The 17,978-nt window shown below is 40.5% G+C and overlaps 1 protein-coding gene across 1 annotated transcript in view; it reads left to right on the top strand.

The window, feature by feature from the left end:
- Positions 1-17,978, top strand: part of GALNT1 (polypeptide N-acetylgalactosaminyltransferase 1) — a 106,707-nt gene that overhangs the window by 74,421 nt on the left and 14,308 nt on the right. The window contains exons 4-9 of the mRNA XM_066352340.1: positions 1,485-1,651; positions 7,658-7,865; positions 9,217-9,387; positions 11,371-11,488; positions 12,718-12,898; positions 13,668-13,807. Of these exons, the coding sequence (XP_066208437.1) occupies positions 1,485-1,651; positions 7,658-7,865; positions 9,217-9,387; positions 11,371-11,488; positions 12,718-12,898; positions 13,668-13,807 (985 nt within the window). The remainder of the gene's footprint in view (positions 1-1,484; positions 1,652-7,657; positions 7,866-9,216; positions 9,388-11,370; positions 11,489-12,717; positions 12,899-13,667; positions 13,808-17,978) is intronic.

The following is a 17,978-nucleotide window of genomic DNA, read 5'->3' as shown; positions in this document are numbered from 1 at the left end:
TTGTTGTATTCTCTGAATGATTAACATTTTGAATTAGGAAGTTATTTTCTTTTTTGTTAGCGTCCTAATGTTTGCCCTGCCTCCCTAGTTCTTCCATTCTATTGAATGATTTCCAGTCTATATTTCTAGTGTTCTTTTTTTACATGCAATTTCATAGTTTAATTCTCTAACATATTATCCAAGAAATATATCTGGCTTATCATTTCTCTTCTGCAGAACCCTCTATCTCAGATTTTTCTGTTTTCTTCCTGTCCGCTTCCTAGCCGTGCACATGGCTAGTGGTACTGTTTGCACACAGTGCATTTGCCTGATAATCTTCTATGTCTCAGTTAATTTTTCTGTTTTTGTTATTTTGGTAAGCCAGCAGCTTTGTAGTCACATTGGCTAATTTCTGCTTCCCAGTTCTATAATGATATGTAGGGTTAATTTGGGAAAAGAGATTATATGTAACTTAATTCGATTCAGTTAAATAATACTAGAAACTTTTTCTGAACCCCTTTTACTCATACCCAGGCCATTCCTTACTTCAAAGTCCTGTTCAAGTAGCCTATCAGGCCTTCAGGATGTGTCTTCCTATAAAAACATAATTGGCTCACTGACATGTGATGTACCTGATGTACCATTAGTATAATAATACTAATGGTATTATTATATTCATATAAATATCTAGCCATCATTTATGACAATACAATTTTGATGGGAAACTATTTTCAAAACTATTAATTTGGAATGCTAAGGACACATTATGCCATAGGCTGTACAACTAGTCTTTTGGCCTCACCTCTGTAGCCCAGACTTGGAGGCAGGGAGGTGTGGATGAGGTGGCAGGCTGTGTGGTGGCCTTCTAGTGGATCTTGGGATGGACGTGGGGGAGAGGGGAGTGGACTGTGATATAGAATGAGGCTATGGGTCTTTTGGGTCAGTGAGTAGTAGTGATGTTACTAATAATAGGAGATGGAGACCATACTGTGAAGAGTCTTAGGAGGATGGTGGGGCTGAAATGAGATTTAATGAAGGGGACAGCTTCCACTGTCCCCTTCATTAAATCTCATTTCCCTCACACTCAGTGAATGTCAGTTCTCTTCCTTTGTAGAAGGCATATTTTTGTTTAAATTATTAAATTGTGTAGATTCTAGTGGTTCTTTTTTTTTGTCCAATTATATGCATGAGAAAAATTCAGTTTGGGATTGATAATATTACATTCTCTGTTAAAATGAATCAACAGAAAACATTCATCAGAAAGAGGTAATTTTGAGAATACAATTGATCTCTTTAAAATAATTTCAATTTAAACATTTAACTTTGAATAGGTACTATTTATTAAGCATTGCAATATTAACCAAAACTTAAATAAATGACAAGTTACCAAGAATCCTACCACTAGAGCAAACTATATTTTTGTTCTGTTACCCTTCTAAGTCTGGATTCATTCATTGTGCTATCTTAACAGTCACTTTTTATAAAGGCATTTGCTTTGTCTCTAGGTGTAAAACAAAGGTGTATCCAGATAACCTTCCTACAACAAGTGTGGTGATTGTTTTCCACAATGAGGCTTGGAGCACACTCCTGCGAACTGTCCATAGTGTCATTAATCGCTCACCAAGACACATGCTAGAAGAAATTGTTCTAGTAGATGATGCCAGTGAAAGAGGTAAATTTTAAACTGTAATGCCAGTAATACGCTACACCTTTTGTCATTAATGGTTAAAAATAACTAGTTGCTATCATTTTTAACCCAATAACTTTAAACAAACTTCTAATTTACCCTAAAAATATTTGTGGCATTTGGACTTACATATGCAAAAAAACTACACTCTGTGAGACTTCAAATATTACTTTAGTTAGCTTTAAATTTGTGTCTCATTTTAATCTTGTTTTAAAAAAGAAATAATGCTATATAATATAAACATTTATGCAGGATAGTAAATAAATCCACATAATTTTATTAGGATTTTCTCTGTGGGAAGCTGCAGGCTTGAGTCACTGGAGAGAGACTGGATCTTATTTAGAGCCATGAATGGAAAAATTTAGTTCCATGTACAGTGGGAAGTATCTCTGGCGGCAAAATGAAGCCTTAGTGCAGAGGTCTCCAAACTTTTTACACAGGGGGCCAGTTCACTGTCCCTCAGACCGTTGGAGGGCTGGACTATAAAAAAAACTATGAACAAATCCCTATGCACACTGCACATATCTTATTTTAAAGTAAAAAACCAAAATGGGAACAAATACAATATTTAAAATAAAGAACAAGTAAATTTAAATCAACAAACTGACCAGTATTTCAATGAGAACTATGGGCCTGCTTTTGGCTAATGAGATGGTCAATGTCCGGTTCCGTATTTGTCACTGCTAGCCCTAACAAGTGATATGACGTGCTTCCGGAGCTGTGACGCGTGCGTCCCATGTCACCGGAAGTAGTACTGTATGTGAGTGATGCCATGCTTTGCGGCACCAATGAAAGAGGTGCCCCTTCCGGACATGTGGTGGGGGCCGGATAAATGGCCTCAGGGGGCCGCAGTTTGGGGACCCCTGCCTTAGTGGGTGAGCTTAGTTCTCCAGATTCTGCTTGGGTTTCCCCGTTTTACTCCTTTCTAAATTCAGGAATGATCTATAGCTAGGCACATAAAAGGATGAGAAAGCAACTAAAGAAAAAGTAGTAGATAATATGACTCTGATCTCATAATAAGTCTTAATAGTGACTCTTGCTCAATCTTCCAAGAATCTCAGGCTTTTTCATGAGCTTAAAAACCTCTTAAACTGTTTCATGAAGTACTCTTTTTGGAAACATATATTAATTAAAAGGCCCAACATTATTTGTTCAGAATCCTTCTTGGAGATTTCACACTACAAGAAAACGTAGAAGAGGCTCTGCTTAGTCCACCAGTAAAGAAGCCTGTTAAATTCAGAACTACCCAGCACTTCCCAGACTTTTCAAAACCTCATAGCACATCTGTTTAGGATCATTGGTGTCAGTATTCCCCCAATATTTCTAAGCTCACTTGAGAAAAATTTGGGAGGAACCACAGAAAATGGCTCTTCCTTCCTTCCTTGACCAGTCTTATGCTTCAGTGACCCATCATTTCAGCCTCTCTCGCAAATATCTTCAACTTTCTTGCCTAATTTCTCGTTGCTTCTGCTAAAATAGTTTAGACAAGTAATATACCTTCTCCTCTCTGTGCCCACAGTAAATATGTACATTTAACCATGATTAAATTCAATCACTTCGTGTTCCTCATTATTGGGAGCAATTTGCACATTAATAATAATAAAATCTTGTTACTTTGCCAGATTATAGAGGTATATACAAAGAATAAGTTACAGTCCTACCTTCTCATGTACCTTATAGTTTATCTCCCTAATCTAATTAAGGAGATGGTTTATAAGCATGTAAAACATTTAAATAATAGTAGAATGTATAATGTGATAATGTGAAAATTAATGAGTGTTATAAATTAAGAATACACTTAAATAATTACTGTTGATAATAGAAGTATAAACCTCATGTGGATAATTATTTGCTAGGAGCTAATCCCTTAAGAAAATTAAGTTAATTTAAGCAGCAATCTATACTGCAAGTGATTTGTGTGTTTGATTTACTCATATGTTGATATTTGCTAAATTAAATTTTCCTCAAGGAGAGATATTTTTATTCTGTTGGGTGCCTGAGAAGGCTGTGTGAAATTGTAATTTTTTTGTAGGATGTGGTCTAATTAGAACATGTGTCCACAACTCTAAAGTGACAAAGTCGCACATACCAGTTATTTTTTTTCCTTGCTCATGTAGGCCCCTCTTAATCACACCAGCTGTGTAAATCTGTGAGAGGAGATGTGCAGGTAGACGTGGACTTCACTGCTCCACCTGGGCTCCAAGTCCATGCGGGGTTCCTGAGTGCTCCTTGGAACCCCCAGTCAGAGGTCGGGGGTCTTCTCCTTTCTCTTGCTGCCTAGAAAGCCTCAGGAGCTTAGGTCATCATTTCTGATATTTGGGAACCACCATTGTGTTTTTGAGGTTATGATTGTAGTTTTCCTGTCCAGATTGAGGAGTACATAATATAATTTTCTTTGGTTCTCCAGTTTAGGTAGTAACTGTTGGGCCCAGGAACCAGACAGAGCAAGCTCTTTATTTTTAAGTAACTCTCTAAGTTGGCTTTTTCCTCTTTATGAGATACATCCAGGGAACCATTATTTCTCACCTGGACTGGTGAAATAGACTTGTCTTCTCACACACACTCTTACCCAGGCGTCCCCAAACTACGGCCCACAGGCTGCATGCGGCCCCCTGAGGCCATTTATCTGGCCCCCCCACCGCACTTCCGGAAGGGGCACCTCTTTCATTGGTGGCCAGTGAGAGGAGCACTGTATGTGGCGGCTCTCCAGCAGTCTGAGGGACAGTGAACTGGCCCCCTGTGTAAAAAGTTTGGGGACCCCTGCAAGTTACCCCACCTCACCCACTCACCACCTGCATGCAGAGTAAGCCTTTAAATGTGCAAATCTGATCATGTCACTTCTCTGATGAGAATCTTTCCTAGAGGCCTGCAGGACCGGGCTTCTTCCTGCATCTCAGTCAATCCTGAACCATTCCCTGTTTACGCAGTGCCCACAGCTCAGCTCCGCCGGTGTTTACTCAGAATCAAGTCGTATTCAGAGAGACCTTCCTTGACCTCCCAGGATCAGGTTATATCCCTCTGCTTACATCTCGGAACACGCTGTCCTCTCCAGCGCTCACCAGGGATTTAACTGTGTAGTTGTCTGTTTATGACTGCCCCCAGCCTCACGTCCCCCAGCTGGACTCTCCTCTCCATCAGGTCTCTCTTCACCATTGTCTCCTCAGTGTCCACAGCGCCTCTTACTTAGTAAACAGATTTATTTAATGAGTGAACGAATAATCTACCAGTCAGTTGACCCTTGCTTTTAGTTTTTATCTGCACAGGCTTCCTAATTAGCTTGTGTAGCACGCATGCATAGTCTGCTCATGGCCTCAGTATCCTTGATTTCACAGTTAACCTGCTGTACCTCCATTTATTTAAGAAGTATGAAGTAGTTACAGTAATTATTCCTATTTTATTGATGAGGAAAAGGAAGCTTAGCAAAACCAAGGGCCTGACCTCTTAACTGCTCTGTATAGCTGTTGTAACTTTGCTGTTACAGGGTCTCTAATGAAGACAGTCTGGGTGAATCCCTAGTTCATGTCAGAAGTTATATAATTGTCATCTCAGGTGACCTTGAGACTTAGAACTGAGGTGACTATTGTTTTGTTTCATTTTACACAGAAGGAAATGGAGGTTCTTATTTACTCGGCATTAGGAGTCAGGTTTATTAGACTCTAAATTCCTTGTTCTTTCTATAGCTCTTTCAAGTTCTGGCTAAGATTTATCAGGTGTTGCTGTGAGCAGTGAAATTTCCCTTAACATTCACATTCTCTGACAGCCTCATACTCCCTGATGCAGAGATACCCGGGTATCCATTTATAGGTGAATGGCTGTAAAGATATTCTAATAAACAAAATTCTCTTATTTTTAGATGACATAGCAGCTTCTAATCATAATCACTTAACACCTCCCTCTGCCACCACCTATGCTTATTTTTGTAAAATGAGGCTTGACTTGCTATTAATCCTGGAGCTAGCTCCAAGTCCATAATTCTGTATCAACTATTAGGAAGACACCCATTTCTTAGCCTTACTATTACATAAAAGCCACAAATAATTAAACTAAGATGTCAAGAAAATTTGTGGAATAGTAACCTTTTTGAGCTACCAAACCAAAGAGCCTTACATTTTTTTCATTTCATTTATAGACAGGGCAGAGTGTTATAGCTTTCAAAGATGTGAGATTCAAGCATTAGATTGCTTTGATAACTTATTATGAGAAACATTGTTGACAACACACCCAGCCTTGACTGATAAAAGTACTGGAATATATTTCACATGCGATGCTTGCTATTATACTCTAGACATAAAGTAATTGAAGTGTGTCCAAGCAGGTGACTTCACAGTCCTGAATTATTCTCTCTGTAGTTTTCTTCTAGAAATTCTTGCTGTCGATGAAAAGATGGGCTTCGAAGTCAGGCAGACATGGCTTTGAATCAACTTAACAAGCTGTGTCACCTTGATCCGTTCACTTAATATTCTTAGCCTTAGATTTTCGTGTCTAAAATACATGACAAGCTCATGGTGTCATCGTGAGCAGTAAATGAGATTAAATATGTAAAGAGTCTACCTTTGTGCTAAACAGACACAAAATGATAGCCATTGCTGCAAAATGTTGCTTGCTTCCTCTGATTGGCACTACCCTCACCTTTTTGTTCAGACTCAAATTACATCTTTCTGACCTAGAGATCACAGTGGTGATTAGCTAGGAGTTCTAGTCCAGATTTTTTTTTTTTAATTTTAATGGGGTGACATTGTCTAGATATTTTTTAGATACTCTTTTTAGCTCAAATATATAAGGGAATATATTAGCACCAGTGGAAGTGATGGATATTCTGGTGTGGTGGGACACACGGGCCTTTTTCCTTCACAATTTACATAGCCCAGATTACTTCAGTATTGAGTCATTCTGGTCTTACCAGTTAAACAGATGAGGGCCATTTCATTCCTGTTTGTCTTTCCCTCTCTACTATATAGGAAACCCCTTTGTATCCCCACTTTTATTACTTAAAGAGCCCCATAATACACCTTTACATGTGACTTTCCCATTGTTAAAGTCCAATGGGACAAAGCTAGTCATCAGAGTCCCAGTAGTTGATCTCAAGTTTTTCTTTCCCTAGAGAGATTATCCTCATCCCTGTTGTATGGGGACTAGTTGGAAAGACATTTGGCCATACCAACATCAGTAGCATCTCTGGCATAAATGCAGTGAAATAACCTGATGTGAAAAATTCTTTCTCTTTGCGTTGAGGAAGCTAAGCCTTTCCTGCTTTTTAAAAGTCAACTGTGTACTTTAGAGGCAGGACATTTTTCTGCACGGCTCCAGGATAGCTGTTAATGGACATCTTTCTGCACGGCTCCAGGATAGCTGTTCATTTATATACCTACTTCCTCTCCCTTTCCATTTCCTGCTTTTCCTCTTCAGTTGCCCTTTCTTTCTAGGACTGTTTTTACTTAAACATACTTGTCAGTTAGGATCTCCATTTGGTCTTGCAATTACAGTTCAGCATTTCTCTTCTAAGCTTGACCTCACTTCCTACCTCCCGATAAAGAACTACAGTCAAAGACTGTAGTAATAAGTAAGACAGTTATTTCTATTTCTAAAGAAATCCCACAATTTTCTGAACTCTGACAGCTATTGCATATTCTGTTCCTTTGCTCTGTTGCAGTCTGAATTTAATGCTCTTGAACTATATATTCTTTCTACTCCTGACCCTTAAGCATTATGAGAAAAAGCAGAATGGAGCCTGACAAAGAATTGCTTAGAGAAATGTGGTAACCTGCCTATCTTTGATGAGCCTGAATCCAAAGGCTCTCTCCGAACTCCTGTGTAATGTGGTAGAGGCAGCCTCATACTCTGTCTCAGGAAATAAAGTGTGAGTCAGGGAGTCTCACCAAAAGTGCTCAGTAAATACGTGTTGAATGACTATTACAGATCAAACTTGCTTTACATCTAGATAATGCCAAGTCACAGTATTTTTATGTTATTTTTGTCTTGTTAATTTTTCAGACTTTTTGAAAAGACCTCTAGAGAGTTATGTAAAAAAATTAAAAGTACCAGTTCATGTAATTCGAATGGAGCAACGCTCTGGATTGATCAGAGCTAGATTAAAAGGAGCTGCTGTGTCAAAAGGCCAAGTGATCACTTTCCTGGATGCCCACTGTGAGTGTACAGTGGGGTGGCTGGAGCCTCTTTTAGCCAGGATCAAACAGGACAGGTAATTTTCTGGAGTCTATAAATTTGTTTTCAGAGTGTTTGTCTTAAACTACGTATATCGTAAGTTGCAAAATTCTGTATTTGTGAATTAAAACAAAAATAATTTACCCCTGAAATTTCTCTAAGAACACCCATGAAAACTAATTATGAAAAAGACAATATTCTAAAGTCTGGAAGGAATGTTTGCAAACTGTCTTGTTAATGTGGATGGATTAGTAAGCATTTGTTAAGATGTATACTGTGTATATACTCTGTTCACTGAACGGGAGCAGAGATGGATGGTGCATGCAGGGAAGGTAGGAAAACACCCTTGACTTGTTCCTCCTCCATAAGCTAATACTGAGTCAGGTAGTCATCCCATCTCTGTCTGCATACTTACTGGAACTGTAGTACAGTAAGAAGTAGAAGGGGGTAGGGGGATACCTGTTAAACCCGGAAATTTTTGCATATTGAAAAGCACTATAATCTTAGAGAGTACAGGAAGAGCACCGGGAGCTGTGGATGCCCACCCATGGTTGTAGTCTTTCATAATGCACAGTTTTTTTATTTGTTTGTTTGTTTGTTTTTTGTATTTTTCTGAAGCTGGAAACGGGGAGACAGTCAGACTCCTGCATGCACCCGACAGGGATCCACCCGGCACGCCCACCAGGGGACGATGCTCTGCCCATCCGGGGCGTCACTCTGTTGAAACCAGAGCCACTCTAGCGCCTGAGGCAGAGGCCATAGAGCCATCTCCAGCGCCCGGGCCATCTTTGCTCCAATGGAGCCTCAGCTGCGGGAGGGGAAGAGAGAGACAGAGAGGAAGGAGAGGGGGAGGGGTGCAGAAGCAGATGGGCGCTTCTCCTGTGTGCCCTGGCTGGGAATCGAACCCGGGACTCCTGCACGCCAGGCTGACGCTCTACCACTGAGCCAACCGGCCAGGGCCTCATAATGCACAGTTTTTAAAGAATGATCTTCTGCTGAGCTGTGTATCAGGAGAGCGCCTCACTTCAGTCTGCTAGACCCCTGTTGGTTGAATTTCTCCTTGTCATCACAGTTTGAGCTAGGAGCTGTCTTTGTCAACTTAGCATTGAAGTTTAGATTTTAGTAGGCTAAACTTTTACTAGTCAAATGGAGCACAGTGCACATCAAAGCCACTAACTACATCTATTTTGTTTGTTAGCAATTGCTAGCCTTAAATCTCTCCCCATTCAGAGATAATAATAAGCAAAACCATCATTGGGGCAATAAGATAGAGCACCTTTAGGAAGGAGAACATTGCCCGAAGGAACAGGATAGCTCTGTAAATTATTATAGTAGGCCTCAAAAGGGGAAATTTAAAAAGATTTTTAAATTTGTTTTTATGATTTTAGGAAGACGGTGGTGTGTCCCATCATTGATGTGATCAGTGATGACACTTTTGAGTACATGGCAGGTTCTGACATGACCTATGGTGGATTCAACTGGAAGCTCAATTTTCGCTGGTATCCTGTTCCCCAAAGAGAAATGGACAGAAGGAAAGGGGATCGGACTCTTCCTGTCAGGTAAATAATGTCATTGTCCCTTGAGTGTTATTAGCAGGGGTTGTAAAGCTTTGAAAATACTATGAACACAGTAAGTGTATTTTGAGAGACCTGAAGTGTGTGGGTACCCTATATGTAGTTAACAGCTATCCTTCACATATATCACTACTTTAAAGAGGGACTTCCCCCCCATCAGTTTTTTCATTTATATAAATTTAGTGCACATGAGAAACAATAGTGACATGTTCTTTCGTTCCTAATGAACAACATTTTGCATATCTGTAAGTCAGATTTGTGCTTTAATTCAATTGTTAAGGATAATAATATTGAACTTGAATCATACTACCCTTTAATTAATGATGTGAAAATATCACTTAAAACTGGGTCCTTGCATCAAAATTAAAATTTTAGATTTAGACTTGTACCATCTGGATGATAGTTACTAACTGGTAAGGTTTAAAAAGCTTATTTTAAATATAAAAATAACTAGACAAAAATAATTGACAAATGTGTAAAAAAGAATTTCTATTATGCACTTCTGAATTTTTTTTGTTGTTCTACATTTGGTCACATGCAGACTTTTTTTCCAGAAAGGGATAAAAATCTTCCCACTGTTCAGAATCTTTAAATTTAGACCTTGAGCTTTCTGAGCCACCCTAAGGGTTTATTCCAGTTGCATCAGCCTGCTGTTTCTGTATAACTTAGAGTTCCTTCAGAACCAGGCTTTTTAGTTTTCTCCTGGCTGGGCTTCCCTTGAATTCCAGTCCAGTTCTGGCAAAGCCCAAGAGAGGTTTCATAATTCTAATCTCTTTCCCCCAGCCAACTTGAGTTCTTTCCTGATAAAGAGATTTTCTCACTCTTTTGCTGACAGGTCAAATCACCATCTAAGCCAAAGTTTCCTAAACATTTTGTAAATGATGGACTTGGATAAATCTAATAAAAGCTATGTCTCCTCTAAGAAAAAGGGATGCACATGTGCAAATATGATACAGCATATAATTCTAGGACACTTAGAGATGCTCTCAAACTCAGGTCAAGAAACCCCCGGTACTGAATGATGATAGCTCTGGGGTGTTGGCCTATTTCTTTGACTTGCTCTCTTCTAAAATCAAAGTAAGTCCTAACTTTTTGTGTGGAAACAAATATTTCTACTGGAAAAGGAATGTGCCTCCCTCACTAGGGCACGGAATGAGTACATTTTAGAGTTACAGAGGTGGCTCAGTTTATCCTAAAATATGACCTTCATAGTGTCTTTCTTCCCTGGAGCTTAATTGCTTTCTCTAGTCAGTGTCTGGTTTTTTTCACACTCATTCAAGAAAATCACGTTTGGTATTCATTTAGTTAAATCTCCTTTATTACCTATTCTCACGTGCTCTGCATAGGTGGGCTATGTTTTGAGGAATTGGTCTCCTCTTTTACGGAGGATATATCATACTTGGTCAGGACGAAGAGCCCCTTGGAAGTATGTATAGATTTTATTCTGTACTTCATCTCCTTTCCTTAAAGGTTCCTGTTAGATACAGGGAAAGGACCATGTTCTTTTCATCCTGTTTAATCTTTTGTCTTTGCAATATTGCCGCTCTTTAGAACCTGGTATGTTAGAGTTGCTAACATGAATCTAGTCGTTAACACAGCTGCTTTTATAGTTGCTAGGAACTATGGAGTTAGTTACACTCTGATGGAGAGGATTTTGAGAAATAGCTTCAATTTAGGAGTTTCATGGTGGATGCTCAGTCAGAACCTAAGAACCAAGAAAAGTACTAAAGATAGGAAGAGCCCTTGGGACTGGAGAGAAGGCTGTCCAGGCAGAAGCTGGGACAGCATGACCAGGGTGCCGGTCATGTCTGAAAACCAAGTCACATAAAAACAAAGCCTCTGAACAGGGTGAGAATAAGCCTTTATTCTGTAGTTATAAACACTTATAAAATTACTTTTAAAAACAAGAACTGACTGTAAATTTTAAGTTGTTACAATTAATGGTATAGTATTATGATTGAATTTCAGAACACCTACAATGGCAGGAGGCCTTTTTTCAATAGACAGAGATTACTTTCAGGAAATTGGAACATATGATGCTGGAATGGATATTTGGGGAGGAGAAAACCTAGAAATTTCCTTTAGGGTAAGTTCTCTTTGAAAAATGTAATCTTCTCTTTTACCTCAAATATGGATATGCTTTAATTATTCATGTTTTCACTAAGTAAAAAGATGAACTTAGTATGAGTTTAACGAGACTTTAGAGCCCTCAGTCCATAAAAAAGTTGGCAATACTATTAAGGGTTCATTATAAACTCTTTTAAGGAAATAATTCAGTTATCTTAATAGTCTACCTATAAAACTTATACAAGACTCACTATTTGTTTTTAATTTCTGCTATTTTCAAGGAAGTAATTCAAGCTCTAAAAACAATCAGTATATTAAATGACATTTGTGTATTTCTGAAAATAATCGGTGTTTAGGCACAGCCGATGGTGGAAACCACAGTGATGGCGCGGTAACTGAGCCAGTTACCTTGTTTTGTTCCTGGTAGATGTCTTTACCTTCTTTTAAAAGAAGGGGTTTGGACTTGAGATCCTATCCAGCTGTACCGTTTTGTGATCCTGGGAAAATGTTAAAATACACACCCTGAATATTTAACAAAATCAAAACTTTTCAAAATGTTTTATATAAGTAGTTGGTAGATTTTTAACTTAGAAAAATGTGTTTTGAAAGGAGAAGGATAATTTCATTAAATAAGGATGTGAAACCATATTGGATCCGTCTTTTCTCCCCTCTCTGTTTCTGTGTGTACAAGGACAGCACAATGTGCTAGAGCTCTCACTGAAGACCTCGGGGGAGACCCAGTTTACATCCCTGGGTTCTGTTTGAATGTACTGGCTGTGACACAGGGCTGGAGGATGGGAAGGAACAGCTAGGACTCTGGCTGAATACTCTGTGGTCAAAACTTCTTGACCATGAACCATATTAATAAATACATTACTCATTATATACACACAACACACAAAACAAACACTTCATGAAACAGTAGGTCCTTGTTAGCAAGTACTGGGTGCAGTCCATCAAATTGAAATTTATAATCCTTTTATGAGTCTCGGTCTGCAGTTAGGAAGACACTGCTCTCGACCTCACGTCTTGTCTGTATTTAACCTTCAACTTCTGGTTTAATCAGAACCAAGAATTAGAGAAAGGTTTGCTCCTGAGGAAGCACTGGTTTTATGACCATAAAACAGAAGTTCTACTATGTGCCCTTGATTCTGTGAGATTGCAAGTGTGAAACTCAGTATCTGTGAACAGATAGATCTCTTTTTAAACTATCAGTCTTTCAAACGTGTCTTCCTTGGTCTGTGGCAGATCTGGCAGTGTGGAGGGACTCTGGAGATTGTCACTTGCTCACATGTTGGCCATGTGTTTCGGAAAGCTACACCTTACACGTTTCCCGGAGGCACAGGACAGATTATTAATAAAAATAACAGACGACTTGCAGAAGTGTGGATGGATGAATTCAAGAATTTCTTCTATATAATTTCTCCAGGTTAGCATTATTTTGCATTAGAACGACTGTACAAGACTAAGTTTCTTGTCCCTAATCGGAATACCTTCTGAGGTAAGAAGCGATAGAAAAAAGCTCTGAGCGGAGGTGAAACCCTTGCCTACATTGTAAGTCACTGTAAGGCATCAGTGAAGTCACACACAGTATAAGAAGGTTTAGCAGAATAGCTGGTATATTATTAACAATAATAACTTATCCAGGTCAGTATTGCAGAAGTTACTGTTAGTCCAGGTGTTACCTGTGTGTTTTTAACCTAACGGGGACTTTTAACATTGCTGTGACAGTGCAGAGCCTGTGGCATGCCTCAGGGGGCTTCCCTGTGGGAACCTGTCTCTGGGAATAGCTGTTCTGTCAGCTGTTACCACTCCACCCACATTTTTGAATCGCCACAAGACTGTCAGGTGGCAGGGTGCGTGAAACCTGACTGGAAACAGTTGTTCTATTTAATTTCTGTTTAATATTTGGGCAAAATAAATCTTGATTTTTGTTTTTGGCTTACCATATTAAAATTGTCTGACTCCATATAACTTATTATCATTTGCATGTATATAGTTTTCATAAATTTTTCTTTGAAAAACATGTTTCCTTGTTCTGTAGTTTAGGAAGTGGATTTCTGATGGATATATCACTTGAATAGTAGTCACACTTCAAAATGGTACCACTGTTCCCATTCATCTGGCTTAGATGTAATACATAAATAGAAATGAGTTTTCAATAGAATGTTAGTAATTTAATCACTTCTTTTTAACAGGTGTTACAAAGGTAGATTATGGAGATATAGCATCAAGACTTGGTCTAAGACACAAACTCCAATGCAAACCTTTCTCTTGGTACCTAGAGAATATTTATCCTGATTCCCAGATTCCACGTCACTATTTCTCTTTGGGAGAGGTAAGGGAAAAATGTATTCTATTTTGTTACTACATTCTCACTTATATATCACAATCAACAGAGGTTAAACTTCCAACAAGAGAGTGCCTTCATATTAAAATTACCACTAGCCTTTCATAGTTGGACTCCTGTTACAATATATTAGTGTCTTCTATAGACTTTTTTTTAGCAACAGAAAGAGAGAGGGACAGAGACAGACAGGAAGAAAGAGAGATGAGAAGCATCAGCTCATGGTTGCAGCACTTCAGTTGTTCATTGATTGCTTTTTTTTTTTTTTTTTTTTTTTTTATTTTTCTGAAGCTGGAAACGGGGAGAGACAGTCAGACAGACTCCCGCATGCACCTGACCGGGATCCACCCGGCACGCCCACCAGGGGCGACGCTCTGCCCACCAGGGGGTGATGCTCTGCCCCTCCGGGGCGTCGCTCTGCCGCGACCAGAGCCACTCTAGCGCCTGGGGCAGAGGCCAAGGAGCCATCCCCAGCGCCCGGGCCATCCCTGCTCCAGTGGAGCCTTGGCTGCGGGAGGGGAAGAGAGAGACAGAGAGGAAGGAGGGGGGGGGCGGAGAAGCAAATGGGCACCTCTCCTATGTGCCCTGGCCGGGAATCGAACCCGGGTCCCCCGCACGCCAGGCCGATGTTCTACCGCTGAGCCAACCGGCCAGGGCGTGATTGCTTTCTTATATGTGCCTTGACCAGGGGGGCTTCAACTGAGCCAGAGACCATGGGGTCATGTGTATGATCCCGTGCTTAAGCTGGTGACCTTGAGGTTCGAGCCTGGGTCCTTAGTGTTCCAGACCGATGCTTTACCCACTGCACCACCACCTGGTCAGGCCATAAACTTACTTTAACAAACTGATCATATACTTCTAAAATTAATGTCCTAGTATTAATTAGCCCAAATCAAAGCTTGAAGTACTTCAAAGAAAAATTGTAAAGAACTAACAAGGAATCTTGCAAGACCATTGATAATTAATTGTATTTTTAGCACTCATTTTTTTTTCCTTTGTGAGTTCTAAATTGACAAAATTTCCTTTTGTAAGTCACAGCAGCAACTAAGGATATGTGTGTACCAGGTCACAACCAGGCCTCATCCTAGAATTGAATCTTTCTGTTATTCAGGGAGTTACCCCAATTTATAGATATTACCTCTTTATTCCTTCTTTCAGTCAACAAATATTTGAGTACCTGCGATGTGATAGGTGCTATTATAAGTGCTGGGAATGCAACGGTGCTTTCGTGGGTCTGACAGTCTCGGAGGAAGACAGATTTTTTTTTTTAATATACAATATTACAATATATTAGGTGGTTGTGAGGGAAAAGGGAATAGAGAATGACTGAGGGGCATGAGTAGTGGTGCCGTGTTATGTAGGGTGGTTGGAGAAGTCCTCTCATAGATGGTAGTTTCTGAGCAGAGATCTGAAGGAAGTGAATGAGCAAGCAGCATGAATTTCTGGGGGAAGAGTAGTCCAGGCAGGGGACTTGTGTAAGGAGGCGGAAGTGATCGGCTGTTCGGCGCTGCAGAGAGCTCAAGTAAGACGACGACTGAGCATTGGTCACTGATTGGCAAGGGAGAAGTTGTAGGTGTGCTCCATCTTACTGTGTCAAGAAGGGTTCCTGTGGAAATAAGCCAGGCAGAGAAAGACAAATACCATATGATCTCACTTATATGTGGAATCTAATCAACACAATAAACTGAGGAACAAAATAGAAACAGAGGCAGGGTCACTGGGAACAGACAGGTGTCAGAAGGAAAAAGTACGGGGTACGGGATCAAAGAAGATAAAGGGATTAGCCAAATTGTATATACATAACATATAGATAGAGATATCAGGGTAGCGATAGCCAGAGGGAAAGGGGGAGGACAGTGGGGGGTAGGAGGGGTAGAAAGAGACTTTGCATGGAGCACAGGGAGGCATGAGTGGTGTGTAGAGGGTGTCATATTGAGTGGGACACTTGAAACCATGTCAACACCATTTAAAAAATGTTCTCATGGAGACAGGTAGGGACCAAAATTCCTGATGGCTTCAAAGGGTAGGGAATAAAGGAAGTGGAGATCATGAGTGACAAGTCTTGGAAGAAATTTTGTTATAAAAAAAGAGCAGAGAAATGGATGATAGCTTGAGGGGAATATGGAGTTAAAGGTTTGTTGGTTGGTTGGTTGATTTTGCTATGATGGAACTATGTGCTAATGCAAACAACCCAAAAAAGAAAATATGACTTATTCTAAAATCAAGCCGCCGATTGCAGGAGTCCTGTGAGAGTCTGATGGGGGTCAACGAGCTCCAGTGCACAGAGCAGGTAGGGGTAAGGCCACCTCCACCACGCTGGAGAAGGCTGTTCTTCCTTTGTTACAGGAAGAAGGTGGGAGGCATGGCACTAGTGCAGGTCAATTGTAGGTTTGGGGGTAGAAGCTGGTAGTTTGCGGTGAAAGTGTGAGGAAGTTCTCTGATGACTTCTGTTTCCTCAGATAAGAGTGAAGGGGTGGCATTGGTGACGGGGGCTTACAGAAAGAGGAAAAGATGTAAATTAGAAACATAAGCTATGGGAAAGCAGATAGATCACAGAGGGGGCCGGATGCCGGTGAGTGAGAGTGAAACCCATTGACCTGGTCGTGGTGTGCCCCATGCCAGGGCAGGCAGGCTCCCGGGCTCGTCCTTAGTAGGTGCTGAGGCTGCTGCAGGGCTGAAAGTTCCCTTCCTCTGAACTTGGTTGTGCTTCAGGGAGTTCCCCGCAAACGAGTGAGGGGTATGCAGTGTCCTGGCACATCCAAGAGCATCTGTTCCCTTTGCTCAGCCTCATTCCAGTCAAGAAAGGCCTGGGGAAAGGGCTGGGCCATGGGCAGATTTATAGTAGTTGCTCCAATAACTTGCCTTTAGAATAGAGAAGAAAAAGGTGGTTTATTTTCCTTTGAACTGACCCAGTTTTGGACAACACCTAGGCATTGTTAGCTAGGCCAGAATATAGGCGTTACAAAGAGCCACTTGTCTAACCCGTAAGAGACGATTGCCAAGGCAAACTTGCCCTTTACCTACATCTTGCCAGCTGGCTTTCCATGTAAGGAACAGATTTAACCCTCTGTGGCCTTCTTGCTCTTAACTGAGCAGGGGATCTGAAGCTTGTGTGCCCTTCCACACTGTCCAGATAAAAGCTCTGGTTCTGGGCCAGGTCGCTCTCAAGCTCAGGCTCATAGCCCCACCTGTGAGCCTTCCTTCACTGGCCACTGGAGCTTAGCCTTTCAAAGATCTTTTGTCATTCTTTAAGGGCCTAGGTCAGTGGTTGGTAAACTCTTTGGTCAACAGAGCCAAATATCAACAGTACAATGATTGAAATTTCTTTTGAGAGTCAAATTTTTTAAACCTAAACCATGGGTAGTCAACCTTTTTATACCTACTGCCCACTTTTGTATCTCTGTTAGTAGTAAAATTTTCTAACCGCCCACCGGTTCCACAGTAATGGTGATTTATAAAGTAGGGAAGTAACTTTACTTTATAAAATTTATAAAGCAGAGTTACAGCAAGTTAAAGCATATAATAATAATTACTTACCAAGTACTTTATGTCGGATTTTCGCTAAGTTTGGCAGAATAAATCTTTATAAAACAACTTACTATAGTTAAATCTATCTTTTTATTTATACTTGGGTTGCTTCGCTACCGCCCACCATGAAAGCTGGAACGCCCACTAGTGGGCGGTAGGGACCAAGTTGACTACCACTGATTAAACTATATAGGTAGGTACATTCCTTATTGAGGTAGCACCCGCATGTGGTATTTTGTGGAAGAGCCACACTCAAGGAGTCAAAAGAGCCGCATGTGGCTCACGAGCCGTGGTTTGCCGACCAGGGGCCTGGGGAAACCTGAGCTCATAGGATTTTAGAGTCGAAAGGGAAGTTCGACTTTAGCCTGGTTTCACTGAGCCCAGCTCTTATAAGCTCCTAAAGGACCTGGACCGGAATAAATGTGTCTCATGGTGATAGGTAATAGTTGTTAACCCAGGAGAGGAATATTCTGAACCACCACAGAAGCAAATAATGCAGACCTTTGATGGTTTAGCCAGTCGTACGGACTGACCAGTTGCTTCTCCAGGCTGCTCTGATAATCCTGTGGTTTAGTGAGCATTGTCAAGCCCAGTCAGAGCTTTACAGAAAGTAACTCCTTTTATCCTCACAGTA

Source organism: Saccopteryx leptura, chromosome 11 (assembly GCF_036850995.1).
Source record: "Saccopteryx leptura isolate mSacLep1 chromosome 11, mSacLep1_pri_phased_curated, whole genome shotgun sequence".
Taxonomy (NCBI): domain Eukaryota; kingdom Metazoa; phylum Chordata; class Mammalia; order Chiroptera; family Emballonuridae; genus Saccopteryx; species Saccopteryx leptura.
Note: the sequence above shows the minus strand (reverse complement) of the source record. Positions and strands in the feature narration are given on the sequence as shown.